The sequence below is a fragment of the Boleophthalmus pectinirostris genome, unplaced genomic scaffold (genome assembly GCF_026225935.1).
Source record: "Boleophthalmus pectinirostris isolate CB_2022bp ecotype Guang Dong unplaced genomic scaffold, ASM2622593v1 HiC_scaffold_19, whole genome shotgun sequence".
Taxonomy (NCBI): domain Eukaryota; kingdom Metazoa; phylum Chordata; class Actinopteri; order Gobiiformes; family Gobiidae; genus Boleophthalmus; species Boleophthalmus pectinirostris.
Window position 1 is genome coordinate 3,920,242 of NW_026571140.1, and position 14,676 is coordinate 3,934,917.

General features: G+C 42.0%; 1 protein-coding gene across 3 annotated transcripts in view; it reads right to left on the reverse strand.

Moving 5' to 3' along the window:
- The window catches only part of gramd2aa (GRAM domain containing 2Aa), a 49,357-nt gene extending 41,721 nt beyond the window's left edge, over positions 1-7,636 (reverse strand). For all 3 annotated transcript variants that reach the window (XR_008632324.1, XM_055154864.1, XM_055154865.1), the window contains exons 1-2: positions 7,548-7,636; positions 2,244-2,316 (exon numbers count right to left, since the gene is read on the reverse strand). Coding sequence is in view for 2 of the 3 variants with exons in the window: in XM_055154864.1 (XP_055010839.1) it covers positions 2,244-2,250 (7 nt within the window). In the remaining variant the exon portion in view is untranslated. The remainder of the gene's footprint in view (positions 1-2,243; positions 2,317-7,547) is intronic.
- Positions 7,637-14,676: the final 7,040 nt, after the last annotated feature.

A 14,676-nucleotide genomic window follows, 5' to 3' on the forward strand; every position in this document is an offset into this window, starting at 1 on the left:
GTCTAAATTAATAATAATCATTTTCTTATTTCTGTAAAATTCAACCTTTTTCGAAAAAAAAAAAAAAAATGAACATGTGTCTCTTCTGCGATCTGACAGCTGTATTTCCAAAGAAAAAACAACTGACTGTTAAAAAGATATTCTCTAAGATGGGACAGTTATATAATTATTAAATCAACAATATAGACATGTGAAGTAATTTATTAGAATTTTCTGACATGGCAATTACAGTTGTGTATAGTGAATGTCCAGCAGGGTGACAGGAGGATTCACACCGCAGAGTTTGTTAAAATCTCTAAGATTCAAAGAGTTACACCAAAAATGATGTGATGTTTGGGAAAAGGCTTTTTAACTAAATTGTAGAGCTGAGTTGTTTTTGAAGATATTTTGGGGGATTTTCCTATAAAAGCGAGTCACACCAGAGTCCTGCACCGGGTACCTGTAAATAGTTGCTGAAACAGGTGGGTTTTAATGTTTTGGACTTTTACATTTGGGTATGTGGGTGAGTAGTGATTACAGACGAGTGGGTCAGGTGAATCAAATGAATGACGAAAAATACATGACGCGCATCCAGGACGTCCACTGCCCTGGAAACAAGAGACATTTCCCCGTCTTTCCCTGGAACGATGGATCAGGCTGAGAGAGACTTTAGTGTTTTTATTACATAAAACCATCAGCGGAGGAGATCCGACTCTACAGCTGAGCTCCTGGTTTAGTCCTGGTTTAGACCTGGTTTAGTCCTGGTGTAGTCCTGGTGTAGTCCTGGTGTAGTCCTGGTTTAGTCCTGGTTTAGTCCTGATGAAGTCCTGTTGAAGTCCTGATGTAGTCCTGGTTCAGTCCTGGTGTAGTCCTGGTTTAGTCCTGGTGTAGTCCTGGTGTAGTCCTGGTGTAGTCCTGGTTTAGTCCTGGTATAGTCCTGGTGTAGTCCTGGTGTAGTCCTGGTATAGTCCTGGTATAGTCCTGGTGTAGTCCTGGTATAGTCCTGGTGTAGTCCTGGTGTAGTCCTGATGCAGTCCTGGTGTAGTCCTGTTTAGTCCTGTAGTCCTGGTTTAGTCCTGGTATAGTCCTGGTATAGTCCTGGTTTAGTCCTAGTCCTGTGAAGTCCTGTGAAGTCCTGGTGTAGTCCTGGTAGTCTGGTGTAGTCCTGTTAGACCTGGTGTAGTCCTGGTGTAGTCCTGATGTAGTCCTGGTGTAGTCTGGTAGTCCTGGTATAGTCCTGGTGTAGTCCTGGTGTAGTCCTGTAAGTCCTGGTTAGTCCTGGTGTAGTCCTGGTGTAGTCCTGGTGTAGTCTGGTTTAGTCTGGTGTAGTCCTGGTGTTAGTCCTGTGTAGTCCTGGTGTAGTCCTGTAGTCCTGGTGTAGTCTGGTTTAGTCCTGTGTAGTCCTGGTAGTCCCTGGTATAGTCCTGTAGTCCTGGTATAGTCCTGGTATAGTCCTGGTGTAGTCCTGGTGTAGTCCTGGTGTAGTCCTGGTGTAGTCCTGGTGTAGTCCTGGTTTAGTCCTGGTTTAGTCCTGGTATAGTCCTGGTATAGTCCTGGTGTAGTCCTGGTAGTCCTGGGTCCTGGTAGTCCTGGTGTAGTCCTGGTGTAGTCCTGTGTAGTCCTGTTTAGTCCTGGTTAGTCCTGGTATAATCCTGGTGTAGTCCTGGTGTAGTCCTGGTGTAGTCCTGGTATAGTCCTGGTGTAGTCCTGGTGTAGTCCTGGTGTAGTCCTGGTTTAGTCCTGATGTAGTCCTGATGTAGTGGACTAAGCAGGTGCGGCGTGTATATATTTATAATCTGCTAATGACATGGTGTAGGTTCAATCCTGATTTAGTCCTGATTTAGACCTGGTTTAGTCCTGGTTTAGTCTTGATTTAGGCCTGGTTAATCCTGGTTTAGTTCTGGTTTAGTTCTGGATTATTGGGATGTCGGGCATGGGTGGATAACGGGTGGAATGTTAACAGGTTCGAGCGGATGTGGATTTAACTTTGATATAATCACGGGTTAACGGGCGGGTGTAGTGCTGTACTGTGTGGGTGTGGATGGGTACAGGTCTCCAAAAATGGACCCATGCAGGACTCTGTGTCACATTACAGGACAGAAAAAAGGCGTTACACCCCCAAACGTCAAGTACCATACATCCACATGTCCCTCCCGCTCTGTGTGCCCGCTCTCCGCCCTGTGTGCCCGCTCTCGCTCTGTGTGCCCGCTCTGTGTGCCCGCTCTGTGTGCCCGCTCTCCGCTCTGTGTGCCCGCTCTCCGTACCTTTCATGAGGATCTCGTCTGGGGGCACTCCGGGGAACAGCTTGTGGTACTGGGAGTTGTACTTGCTGACAGTCTGCGCAGAGGGACAGGGCAGAGTCATGAGCAGCTCCTTGGCGCCCCCGCCGGTGGCTCCGGCCCCCGCGGCTGCAGACACCAGAGAGCTGTGCACCAGGCTCAGCACGTTTGCTCCGTACATGCACACACACTCGCGCACGTCCAGGGCCTGAAGGAGGCTGCTGCAAGACACACACTGCCCCCTAGCCCTGTGAGTGCTGGTGAGCCCCGCCCGGCTACTCTAGGGGGCGCTACGGGAGCACTCTGCGGCTAACACAACAGCCACAATCTAGTCACTGTCTACTCTACGGCAACAGAGCAGCTTTCAGAAACAACTTAGGCAAGAAAACGTCGCCCACAGCGTTCAGCTCCAGTCAAATGAAGCTCATCGAGGCAAATTTGGAGCAGTGACCCTAACCCTAACAAACATAACAGCAAAATAAAACCACCAGGATCATGTTGAGCGGGTTAATACGAACCCCACACTCACTTCCTATTTCTTAGCGTTGGGAGACCAGAATTTTAAACTAAAAAACTGGGACATCCCCATTTTTTTGGTGGTTGGTAATAATAAAATTGTGATATGAGTCTGTAATTAAGGAAAATTGTTTTGCAGAGACCATTCATGACTAAAATGTGAGTCAGTATAGTCACATTTTCTTTGTGTTTTGGTCGTTTTTAAGCAGCTTTTCTGTATTTTACCAAAGCAAATGACAAAGTATGGCTCTCCTTATTGTTGGTACAGATCAAATTGGTCCAAAATAGGGACACCTGGGACATTTCTTGTATAAAACTGGGACAAATCTTTTATCTTTTTGGATAAATCGGTGGGGACAAGGGACACAGGGCTCCAAACTGGGACTGTCACAGGAAAATATTGAAGTCTGGTCACCGTATCTCTCTTTCCGCTCTTTCTTGCTGCTTTTTGAGTCTTTGCCCTAATCTCCTCTAGTCCATCTTCACCGCAGTAGCAGAACCACCATCCTCCTCAGGCTCTCCTTCACCTCCACCACTGACGTCTCTACGCTCTGGTGTCTAGAGTTTCAGCACCATCTTATCGAAAATCTATCTTTACATTTAAAAGCCGAGCGATCTCGTTTCTCGTGAAAAAAGCTTCAAATAACTGATCCAACTATCATAAAACAGCTTCTAACACTTACCTTTAGAATCTATTTTGCATTTAGTCATAGCGGCAGCAGCCTCAGTTTACTGTTAAACAAATCCAACTTTCCATAACAGCTCTTCCAAGCTTTTAAAAGTCTGATATTACGCAAACTGTGACTGTGGTGAACTTTAAAGGGACAGTTCAGAATTTTGGACATAGGGTCTCATTTTCTAGTGAGCCAGAGTGTTGGAGACGTGTGGAGACACTTTTAAAAATATTCCATCCAGTCCTTGTATTTGCAGAGGTCGCTGGCCATAGTTACCCTGCTGCTAAAAACGGTCTTACCTAGGGTGACCATGTTTGTCAAAACCAGGACACTGTAAGAGGGGTGGGAGGTGGGGCCTCGTCATCGACATTGAGCTACTCTCAACTGGCAAAACTTTTTCATGTTTTGTCCTGGTCCCTGGCACTGTCACTGGACACCGAAACATACGTGCCTGCTTTGTACACTGTGCACATGGTCTACTTGTCTCGATCAAGACAAAAAATGAGGAATTTCTTGTACAAGTCATCGTTAAATGCGCATTTGCGTTTCGGCACGTTGCAGATTGACCGACTGTTTGTGTCTGCTCGCTCTTTGAGTACAGAGAGCTAAGAGAGCTGCTCAATTTAATGGCCCAATGAAAGATCATGACTACCCGGACATTTACATCACTTTATAAAAAAAATAAAATAAAAAAAAACCCAGACGGCCAGGACAGGACGGGAAAAATGGGGAAAAACAGACGTTTGGTCACCCTAGTCTTACCCACTCCACAAAACACCCGAAGCAAATTTATTATTACACCAGACTGTCCATGTGAATGTCTGTGTCAATAGAATAATGTTTGAAATAAAACTAACCTTGCATCACATGAAGTGTCGCATGTTGAGAGACTATTTTCTCATATATCAGTTCACCACTACCAAACTTTCTATCAGGAAGCACAACTCGCCGCTGCTGCTCAGACAGAAATCCTTCAAATGCAAGGTTGGTTTTACTTCTAAAATGATTCAACATTTGATATTTCATGGTAATGTTTGATAATCTTTCAACTGTGGATGTTTCATTGTGTTTTAATCCATGTTTGAGTCAAAAGAATTTAATCCATGGTGTTTACATGTAATTTTTCTATATATATAAATTTTTATGCACAATGATAATGTAAAATCTTTAATGTATTCATAAGTTGGAGGTTTTAATATAAGCCCTATTGGGTTTTTTGCCTCTTCCAGCACCTACTTTTTATCTAGTGTGTTTCTTTTTATTGTCATGTTATATGTGCAAAATAAATAAATAAAAAATAAAACACAACACAGACATTCACATGGACAGTCTGGTGTAATAATAGATTTGTTTTGGGTGTTTTGTGGAGTGGGTAAGTGTTTTTAGTGGCAGGCTAACTATGGCCATTGACATGCACTAGCCTAGCACCAGTGCCCTCTGCAAATACAAGGACTGGATGGAATATTTCCAAAAGTGTCTCCACATGTCTTCAACACTCTGGCTCACTAAGAAAATAAGGCCCTATGTCCAAAATTCTGAACTGTCCCTTTTAGCCAAGTTAGAATGTTGTTACCTCCTCAAAGACAGAGCTGGAGTTGTGTTTTGTTTCATTGACACATGTTTGAGTCATCTTTTATTATGAATGTGTCTACATCCTTAAAGCTCAAAATGCTCTGTTCCACCTTGTGATGTCATGAAGCGGTAGTTTTCAAGTCAACAAATACCTTTTAACTTTTATTCAGCAGCGATTTGCAATTGTACAAATGATCCAAATGATTGACAGAAGAACTCACCTTAAATCTGCAGAGTTTGTGTGTTAAACATGCGTGAATGAAACAAAACACAACTCCAGGTCTGTTTGCGATGAGGAAACTACATTATAACACTGAAAATAGCGTAATATGAGCTCTTTAAACACAAAATTTTCCAACCAAAAGCTAATTTCACTTTCCTCAACTAACACAGTGTCTTTATCTAATATCCCTGCGCTTCCTCGACTAGCTTCGGTGACTGTTAATACTCTTAAACTTGGCTGGTGTGTGTCATTTTGCTTGTTGGCGCTCCGTCTCTCCTGGTCTCTTCTTAATATAGCCCGGTATTGTGCTTGAGCATACGGACTCACAGCGGGACAGTTCCGAACACCGGCGAGTGTGCCAGAAATGTGAAAATACAAAAAAAACCACGCGCTTTCTCTCCGTTTCTGTACAGTTTATGAAGCACTTTTAGGCTTTAAAATAAAGTGATGTTGAAGCAAAGATGAGATTAGACTTGCAGAATTCGCAGAAAGCAAAAGGGACATAGCGGAACACAAAACAAAAATAGTGGGAAAGCTAAAACACGAACAAGATTGTGTTTATCAAGCTATGCAAAGTTTAAAGTACCATATTATGCTTTTGTAAGGCTTTCTGAAAGGAGCACTGTGTAACTTTTCTGCTAGATGTTCCGCCACCTGCTGGTCTCCATGGTGATGTGACTCATTTGCTTATAGTAGCCCTGTACCAGATCATTTTTTCATGAATTTGAGCAAAATATGTCATGCTCCAGTACAGGTATGTTGTATAAGCAGGTCTTGAGTAAGGGTTGGCGATAACTCGATATTTAAAATATATCGAGATTTTTTTAAAACACGAAATAGATTCTGACATACTGTATTGTATATATCAATATATCATATTTTCCGCACCATAGTGCATTCTGGATTATAAGACGCACTGTCATTAAATGGTCTATTTTCAAACTTTTTTCATAAATAAACCACACTGAACTTTAAAGGAAACACAACAGTGTGATGGGTGATTGAGCCTCTAACCCCATCAAAAAACGACCACGCGCTCCACAATCCAGAGCGCCCTATACATGAATCCACTTGGGTGTCCCAGCACGACTTCAGTAAACTACAAAGCCGCACCACCCGCAGAACACACAAACACACACAGAGCAGACAGCGACCGCACAGCGAAACACACCCACAGACACACTCATCACTCCACGCCGACGAGGAACGGAACGGAGGAACGAACCGAAAAAGCGAGTGCAATGTGCCACTTCTAGACACAACTGAACAACTGAGTCACTGTGAACACGCCGACAATCCGTTGGTCCCAGACAGCACCCTCCCTACACGCCACAACTGAACAAAGCCCAGAGTCACCGTGAACGAACAAACAAACAAAACCACTCACCCATCACACTGTTGGGTTTCCTTTAAAGTCTGGTGCGGTTTATTTGTGACAAAAGTTCGAAAATAGACCATTTAATGACAGTGCGTCTTATAATCCAGAGCACCTAATAGTGCAGAAAATACGGTAATATAGGGAATGAGGGGTTGGGTTGGACATTTGGACACAGCTTCTGACGGTTGTGAGACGATTGTAAACTCATCGTGGTGAATAATTACGATGCTCGGATTGAGGAATAACTAAAATGAACTAGATCTGTTTTTCACGTTTTTAAAATACGACAATACGACATTAAACTTGCTATTATTCACTTTACTGAAAAACAATACTGCGTCCAGTGAGTGAGCTTGGCCTGGTGGTCTAATACCGTACTGTGGAACATTCCAGACAAAGCAATGACATCTCCATGGAGACACGCAGGTGGCGGATCCTTCACCAGAAAAGTTACAAAACAATTCCAGGTACTGTTTTCGTAAGGGAATGACTTGGCTCATAATATGGTACTTAGTTATAATCTACTTAAAAAGACGACAAAAAACATGCAAAAGAGTTTGTGTTTTCCAATATTAAAAGCGCACTGCGTAACGTTTCTCGTGGAGAGTCTGACATTGGTTTATATCCACAACACTACGGTACATTACAGTTCAGATCTGTGGAGAGTCGCTCCTTTCACAGAAGGAATTACTGTATTTAAAAAAACACCTGTCATGAATAAATGATGGATGTGTTTAATGTCATTCCACGCAAAGAAATTACATCTCCACGGAGACAAGTACATAGAGAACCCTCCAGTAGAAAAGTTGCGCAGTGCACCTTTAAAAATAGACTTTTGATACAGTACGTTGCACATATGATACTGTGGTCTTTTGCTCTGTTGTTTGTCACCTGAGGATGGTCAAAGTTGAAGGACGCCAACTCACCGAGCCTCTGTAGCATTTCTTCACATCCTCATAAGACAGGTCCTCGATCAGGTGAAACCTACAGGAACAAACCACAAGGAATTATGTTATTTGGAAGATATACTATAGAATTAATGCTTAAAGAGCCCATATTACTCTATTTTCTGATCTGTGTGATAATGTTTCCTCATCACAAACAGACCTGGAGTTGAGTTTTTGTTCATTCACACATTTAACACACAAACCCTGCACAATGAAGATGAGTTCTTCTCTCAAACAGAAAACACTTTGTTCCACCTTGTGATGTCATGTGGTAATAGATGAAGAGCTCCACTGCGTTTTTAAAAAAACTCCATACAGTTTAATTCAAATAATTTGGATAATTTCAACCCTGACCTGCCCATCTGTAATGAACAAAAGGTAAAAGGAGCTGTTAACTTAAATACTTAAATCTCTTCATGACGTCACAAGGTGAAACAGAGCATGTTGAGCTTTGGAGATGTAGACAGGCTAATAATACAGGATTAATCAAACATCATTTGATTTTGGAGTTACCACACACAAACTAACAAATTGCGATTTTTTTTTGTGTGTGTTCAGGACAAACAATGCATTATCAGTGTGGTTCTTTTCATAGTGACAATAGAAGCTGACATGATAGCATTACAAGCAGACCTGGAGTTGTGTTTTTTTTAAACCTCCACACACTTCACTTACACCATTTGGATCATTTCAGCCATTTATTATGAGTCTGTCTACATCTCCAAAGGTCCAAATGCTCTGTTCCACCTTGTGATGTCATGAAGTGGTAGTTTTCATGTTAACAGCTCCTTTCACCTTTAGTAGAGAAAGGCAATTCCAGGATTGAAATCATCCAAATGATTCTAGTGAAGGTGAGTTTAAAAACACAGTGGATCACTTCCTGTATTACCACATGACATCACAAGGTGGAATAGAGTGTTTTTAGTTTGAGAGAAGAACACACCATAAATTTGCAGGGTTTTTATTAAAGGTGCATTACTACATCTACTTACAGTACTTGTACAAGTGTGTACGCTCTGTGGAGATGTTATTGCTTTGCCTGGAATGTTCCATGGTATGACATTAAACACACTGTACTGTGGCCTAGTTGTCACCCTTGAAAAAGATTAGGTTTAATCTCTACTGTGGAACATTACACATCACTAAAGGTGAAAGGAGCTGTTCACTTGAAAACTATCACTACATGACATCACGAGGTGGAAGAGAACATTTGGAGCTTTGAAGATGTAGACAGACTAATAATAGTGTTACTTAAACATGTGTGAGTTTTTATGTTTACATGAGAGCTTTAATTCTGAATAAAGATTATTTAATGCTGAATAATAATTCATTCCACTTTAAAAAGAGCATGTAAACACTTAATTCTTAATGAAAATTACTATTCAGAATTAAACTTAATTCCAAAGTAAGTGGGTGGTTTATTCTGATTTTAAAGCTGAATTAATGTATTCCTTGATCACGTAAACGTTAATTCTTAATAATTCCAGTGCATGTTCTCTGGGTCGCCCTTCTGACGCGATCTGGATGATCCAGCTCCACCAGTCCTGGCTTTGGACTTTCAACTGTCTCTTTGGATTTGTGAGCGGGATGTGGGAGTGGGCTGAGGTAGAGCAGCCTCACACTCAGTTTGTCTTCTTCCTCCTTCTCTGACACTCTTCCCTTCTCCTCCTCAGCTGACAGACGTAAAGCGTGATGAAACAATTCTCCAGCTGCTGCGCAATTATCATCAGAACGCAGCTGAAGTGTGTGTTTTCTTCCGGGAGACGTAAATACGTTCATGTCTCTGTCCAATCAGAACCCTTCCCCACCCCCAGACGCTGAGCGGAATTAAATAGAGCCGATTTTCTTATTTCCATGTAAACTCGAAGGAGAATAATTTAATTCCAAACTGTTTAATTCAGAACAGTTAATTCAGAATTTAAAAACATCATGTAAACGTGGCCAGTGTAACAAAACATAAGTCCAGGTCTGTTTTTGAAGAGGTAACCTTTAGATTTAGACAAACTTTATTGATCCACAAGGAAATCACTGGAATAAATAAAAGCAGTCCTGAAGTGGATGAAAATAGAGTAATACGTGTGCTTTAAGACGGTAAAAATCATGTGCATCGCCTTTAATACTATCATATGTTCGCAGTGAATATGGAAAATCACACAAGTTTCAGTTCAGTCTGTCATTGTGCAGAGCTTTTCCATGAGTGGGAGGATATGTGAAATATACAATGTGTTTCAAGTGCGATGTACTGGCCGACAGTGTGAGGGGAACAATATGTGTGAACACCTGCTCATGTTCTACTCCACGCATGAGTCACAAACAGAGGAGCTTTTCTGTACCAGGCTCTGTGTACTCATGTCTATGCACAAAAACAAGCAGAGAATAACACACAGCAGAGTGGGCAAAAGTATGGATATTCAGATACTAATTGATATTTAAAGCAGTACAGAAACTAGATACTCGTTTGACCAAGTGTAAATACAAAAAATAAAAATATGAATTTGAATGATCTGGATCTATACATTCATAGAAGATGACAGTAGGGCTGTTGCAATAACTGTAAAAATGAATCACCTGCGGTACTAAGAGGTCCACCATGGAGCATGTTGGGCCACCGCGGTCACCGCACGTGACCAACGTGACCCGACCCAGAGTCCTGCACTGGTCCATTTTAAGAGACCCACACCCGCCTGGACCTGTGAACATTCCACCCTTTACTGCCCATGTCCATGATAACCCAGGACTAATCCAGGACTAACTCAGGACCAGTCCAGGACTAACCCAGGACTAATCCAGGACTAATCCAGGACTAACCCAGGACTAACCCAGGACTAACTCAGGACCAGTCCAGGACTAACCCAGGACTAATCCAGGACTAACTCAGGACCAGTCCAGGACTAACCCAGGACTAACCCAGGACTAACTCAGGACTAATCCAGGACTAATCCAGGACTAACTCAGGACTAACCCAGGACTAACTCAGGACTAGTCCAGGACTAACTCAGGACTAACCAGGACTAACTCAGGACTAGTCCAGGACTAACTCAGGACTAACCCAGGACTAATCCAGGACTAGTCCAGGACTAATCCAGGACTAACTCAGGACTAACCCAGGACTAACTCAGGACTAGTCCAGGACTAACTCAGGACTAACCAGGACTAATCCAGGACTAGTCCAGGACTAACCCAGGACTAACTCAGGACTAACCCAGGACTAACTCAGGACTAACCCAGGACTAACTCAGGACTAGTCCAGGACTAATCCAGGACTAACTCAGGACTAACCCAGGACTAACTCAGGACTAGTCCAGGACTAATCCAGGACTAACTCAGGACTAACCCAGGACTAGTCCAGGACTAACCCAGGACTAAGGTGTGCCGCAGGCGAAAGCACCACAGCAGCTCCGCGCCACACAGAGGTAAATGCAGCCGTCACCCGATCGCTCTTTGCAGACACCTGCTCTGTGTGCTCGTGCTCGGGGTTCTCTCTCTCTTAAGTCCGCGGGTACCTGACCTGGTGCAGGACTCTGACCCGACCTGGTGCAGGACTCTGACCCGACCTGGTGCAGGACTCTGACCCGACCTGGTGCAGGACTCTGACCCGACCTGGTGCAGGACTCTGACCCGACCTGGTGCAGGACTCTGACCCGAGCTGCCGCAGTGAGAGCTGCATGTAAAATGTTACATCTCCCAGGTTACACACACTATAGTCACACGACAACCAAGGTTCCTGTGCATCTGCAACAAGCACATCATCAGAGAGAGTTTTCAGAGCCACTGGAAATATTATAACTCCGGGGGGTGTGGGGTGGGGGATGGGTGCGATATCACCGCATATCACGCTGTTGAGCCGCTATACCACACCGCTGGAGAAATTCCCTAACCGCGACAGCCCTAGATGACAGTAATAAAACTTGAATTAATATGTGTTATTAATTCATTAGTATCTATAAAGAGCATTTTTAAATTTTCATGTGGTATCAAATTTAGAACTGAGTATGGAGCGCTTTCCTTAAATGTGTCTGGAATGTTTCACAGTAGAATATTAAACCTTTCCATCTTCACGAAGACCAAACCAAAGAAAGTTACAGGTCAAATCTGTTGAGAGGCGACCCCGTACTCAGTCAGAATGAGTTTGAAGAATGAGAATGAATTTTGAGCTATAAAACCACCTGTTATGGGCCCAGGCCTTCACTTCTGGCTTGTTTCGTGTGTTTTAATTTATTTTTCTGGCATACCTTGATTCCTGTTGTGATATTCCTGGTCGATGATTGGTGGTGCACATCTACACCTGGCCAATCCTGCCTCACCTCCACACTCCTCTCTTTGTTTAAGAAGATTGGCAGCACCTGTTCAGGGCTGCTGGTCTTGGCCAGTCTGTCGTTTTGTGTTTGTGTTTGTCTCTTTCGTGTCAGTCACTTGTGTTGTATGAGTACGTGTCTGAATTTGTTTTGCTGAGACACTAGATTAGTTCTGTTTTGTGCCTTTAATTTGGTCACTCGATTCTGTTTGTGAGCTTAAGTGGTTTACTTTGGGGCACTTGTGTTTTAGTTTTGTGTGAGTCCTTTAGTTTAACCACAGTTTTTTGTGTAAGCCTGCGTAACACATTTTGTGGCACAAAACTGTGTAATTCTGTTTTATTTCTTAGTTTAAGTTATTTTCTGTATATATATTTTAGTCTGTTTTGTGAATTTACCTGTTACATCCCTGTTAAATATTATTTAATTTATTCCATTTTACGTCTTGGTTATGTTGTTACTTCCCTGACCCCAACGAGCTGGGTCGTAACACCACCTGAAATTGAATACACTTAAGGTAAAGCTGTTTAATGTCATACTGTGGAACATTCCAGGCAGAGCAATGACGTACACAATGCACCTTTAATATAAAAATGCTGTATCGTGACAACACTAAATCACATCATTTTTGATAAGATTTGTTGTCATTTTGGTATCAGACCATGTGGGTGACTCTGGCTTATGGAGCAAGAATCACAACTCCAACATAAACAAACATATGTCATGGTTCGCTGATATGCTAATTTGCTGTACACATGAATGAACGTTTTTGACACGCTTCAGCGGCTCAGTCCTGGTTCAGATCTGCTCCATCCTCTCCAGGCCTGGTTTGGTCCCAGGTTAAGCTGGGCGCACACTGTGTGGTTTTTGGCCCTTACTAATACTTTACTATTACTTCAAAATGAAAGGAAACTATTTCTATAAAATATGTCAGTCCTTCCAAGCAAATTTTTTATTATTTTAAATACATTTAACAAAAAAAATTGTGTACGTTCATCAACAGTTCAAAGATGGAATAACACAAGATATGATGAAATACATTCATTTATTGACATGATTTGCAGGTCTTTGAAATTTGGGAAATAATTTTTGTTCCATGTTTCATACATGGTCCAAAAATGGTACAGAAAAAGGTCAACAGTTTGATAAACTAGAGTACATATGTATCTGCTGAATACATTTTTATATCAGATGCATTTACTTGAATTTTTGGCCTTGCTGTTTACTTCTGCTTGACCGGGTTCATATCTTGATACAGTGGACTTTCAGTTCAGTACAATATATTTCAAAATGATTCGATTCAGTTCAATAAAAAATAAAGGCTAAATCATGGCTGTGATACTAAAAGTCTTTGTTAAACCACTTCTTGTGCAAAGTTCATATGAAACACAAACATTTTGATCAACAAAACAGTGAAAATGTCAAATGTGTCACATAAATGAGTTTCCTTCCTCTGAACAAGTAACAAAACTGTAGCTGTAACAAAATAATTTAGTAAAATATACCAAAAAAAACACTCTTGGTGATATATTGGTACAGCAGGCACCGATATCGATATAGTATCATCACATTAAACGAGACGATATATCGATATCAATATTTCTACACAACTCTAACAAGAACCAATTAAACCCTCGTCAGGGTGTCGCACTGTTGAAGTATAATTCGTATAATGTGAGAACATGAATCGTGAGCTGTGAACTTTTAAACTCTGATTTGCTCGTACAATTTGAGCTGGAGTGAAAATGGATCGAAAACATGGCACAGTGTACGTCCGGCATTAGTCACGATCGCAGTAAACACAGGGTAAAAATAGAGCAGTCTGGCCCTGTGAGAGCCCTCTGTGCTGTCTGTGTCTGATGGAGGAGCCAGGGACGACTGACTGGAAGCAGAGGGCACACACAAACACACACACATACACACACACACCCCTACACACACACATATATACACACACACACACCAGCTCTGTGGATGGGCAGCTCACTTAACATTCACACACACAAAAATCTCAGGTTTCAAATTGAACAGACGTCAACATGCTCTCAAGATAGATGAAAATATCTTCTCTAAAAGGTGCACGACTGTTGAGTGAGTCAGGTTATTGATGTTATTGCTTTAGAATGTTCCATAGTATGGCATTAAAAATCTCTCTTGCATTTACTGAAGTATACCATATTATACTGTGGAACTTTCAAGGCTAAGTAATAACATCTCCATGAAGACAAGCAGAACATCATGAGTTATATAGTTCAACTTTAAATAACTTATCATATTTAGATCACCATGTTCACTTTTATTGATTTAAAATTGCTATATTCACTGAAAACAACATATGAACAAGTTTTACAGGTTTGTGTTTTCTGCTTTTGTGTCTACCTGCTTCACACACTGAACACTTTTTGCAGCTTTTTGTTTTTTGAGCTCAGCTTTTGGCATCCTATTTTGGACTTTTGGCGGGCTGGACGGTGCAGTGTGTGCAGTTTTGGGGGACACAAGTGGGGGACTGTTGGATTGTGTGAAATGAACTGTTTGTTTTTCCTGTATCCATGGAGACCGTGCGAGGAGCTGACTATCGAGATTAGAGATGCTACAGGCTTTTTATACCATGTGTGGCAACAAATGTGGCAGAAGATCTTCCGGAGGAAATACTTTGAGGGAATGGACCATTTCATCACCAAACGAAACCCCAAAATGGAGTAAGAGTGAGACCTTTGCTGTTGGGTTCACCTGGTTCCCCTCGGGACACTGCTGTGATGTCTCTTCCTCTGCTCAAACTGCAAACACAGATCTGCTGACTAGGGATGTCCTGATCA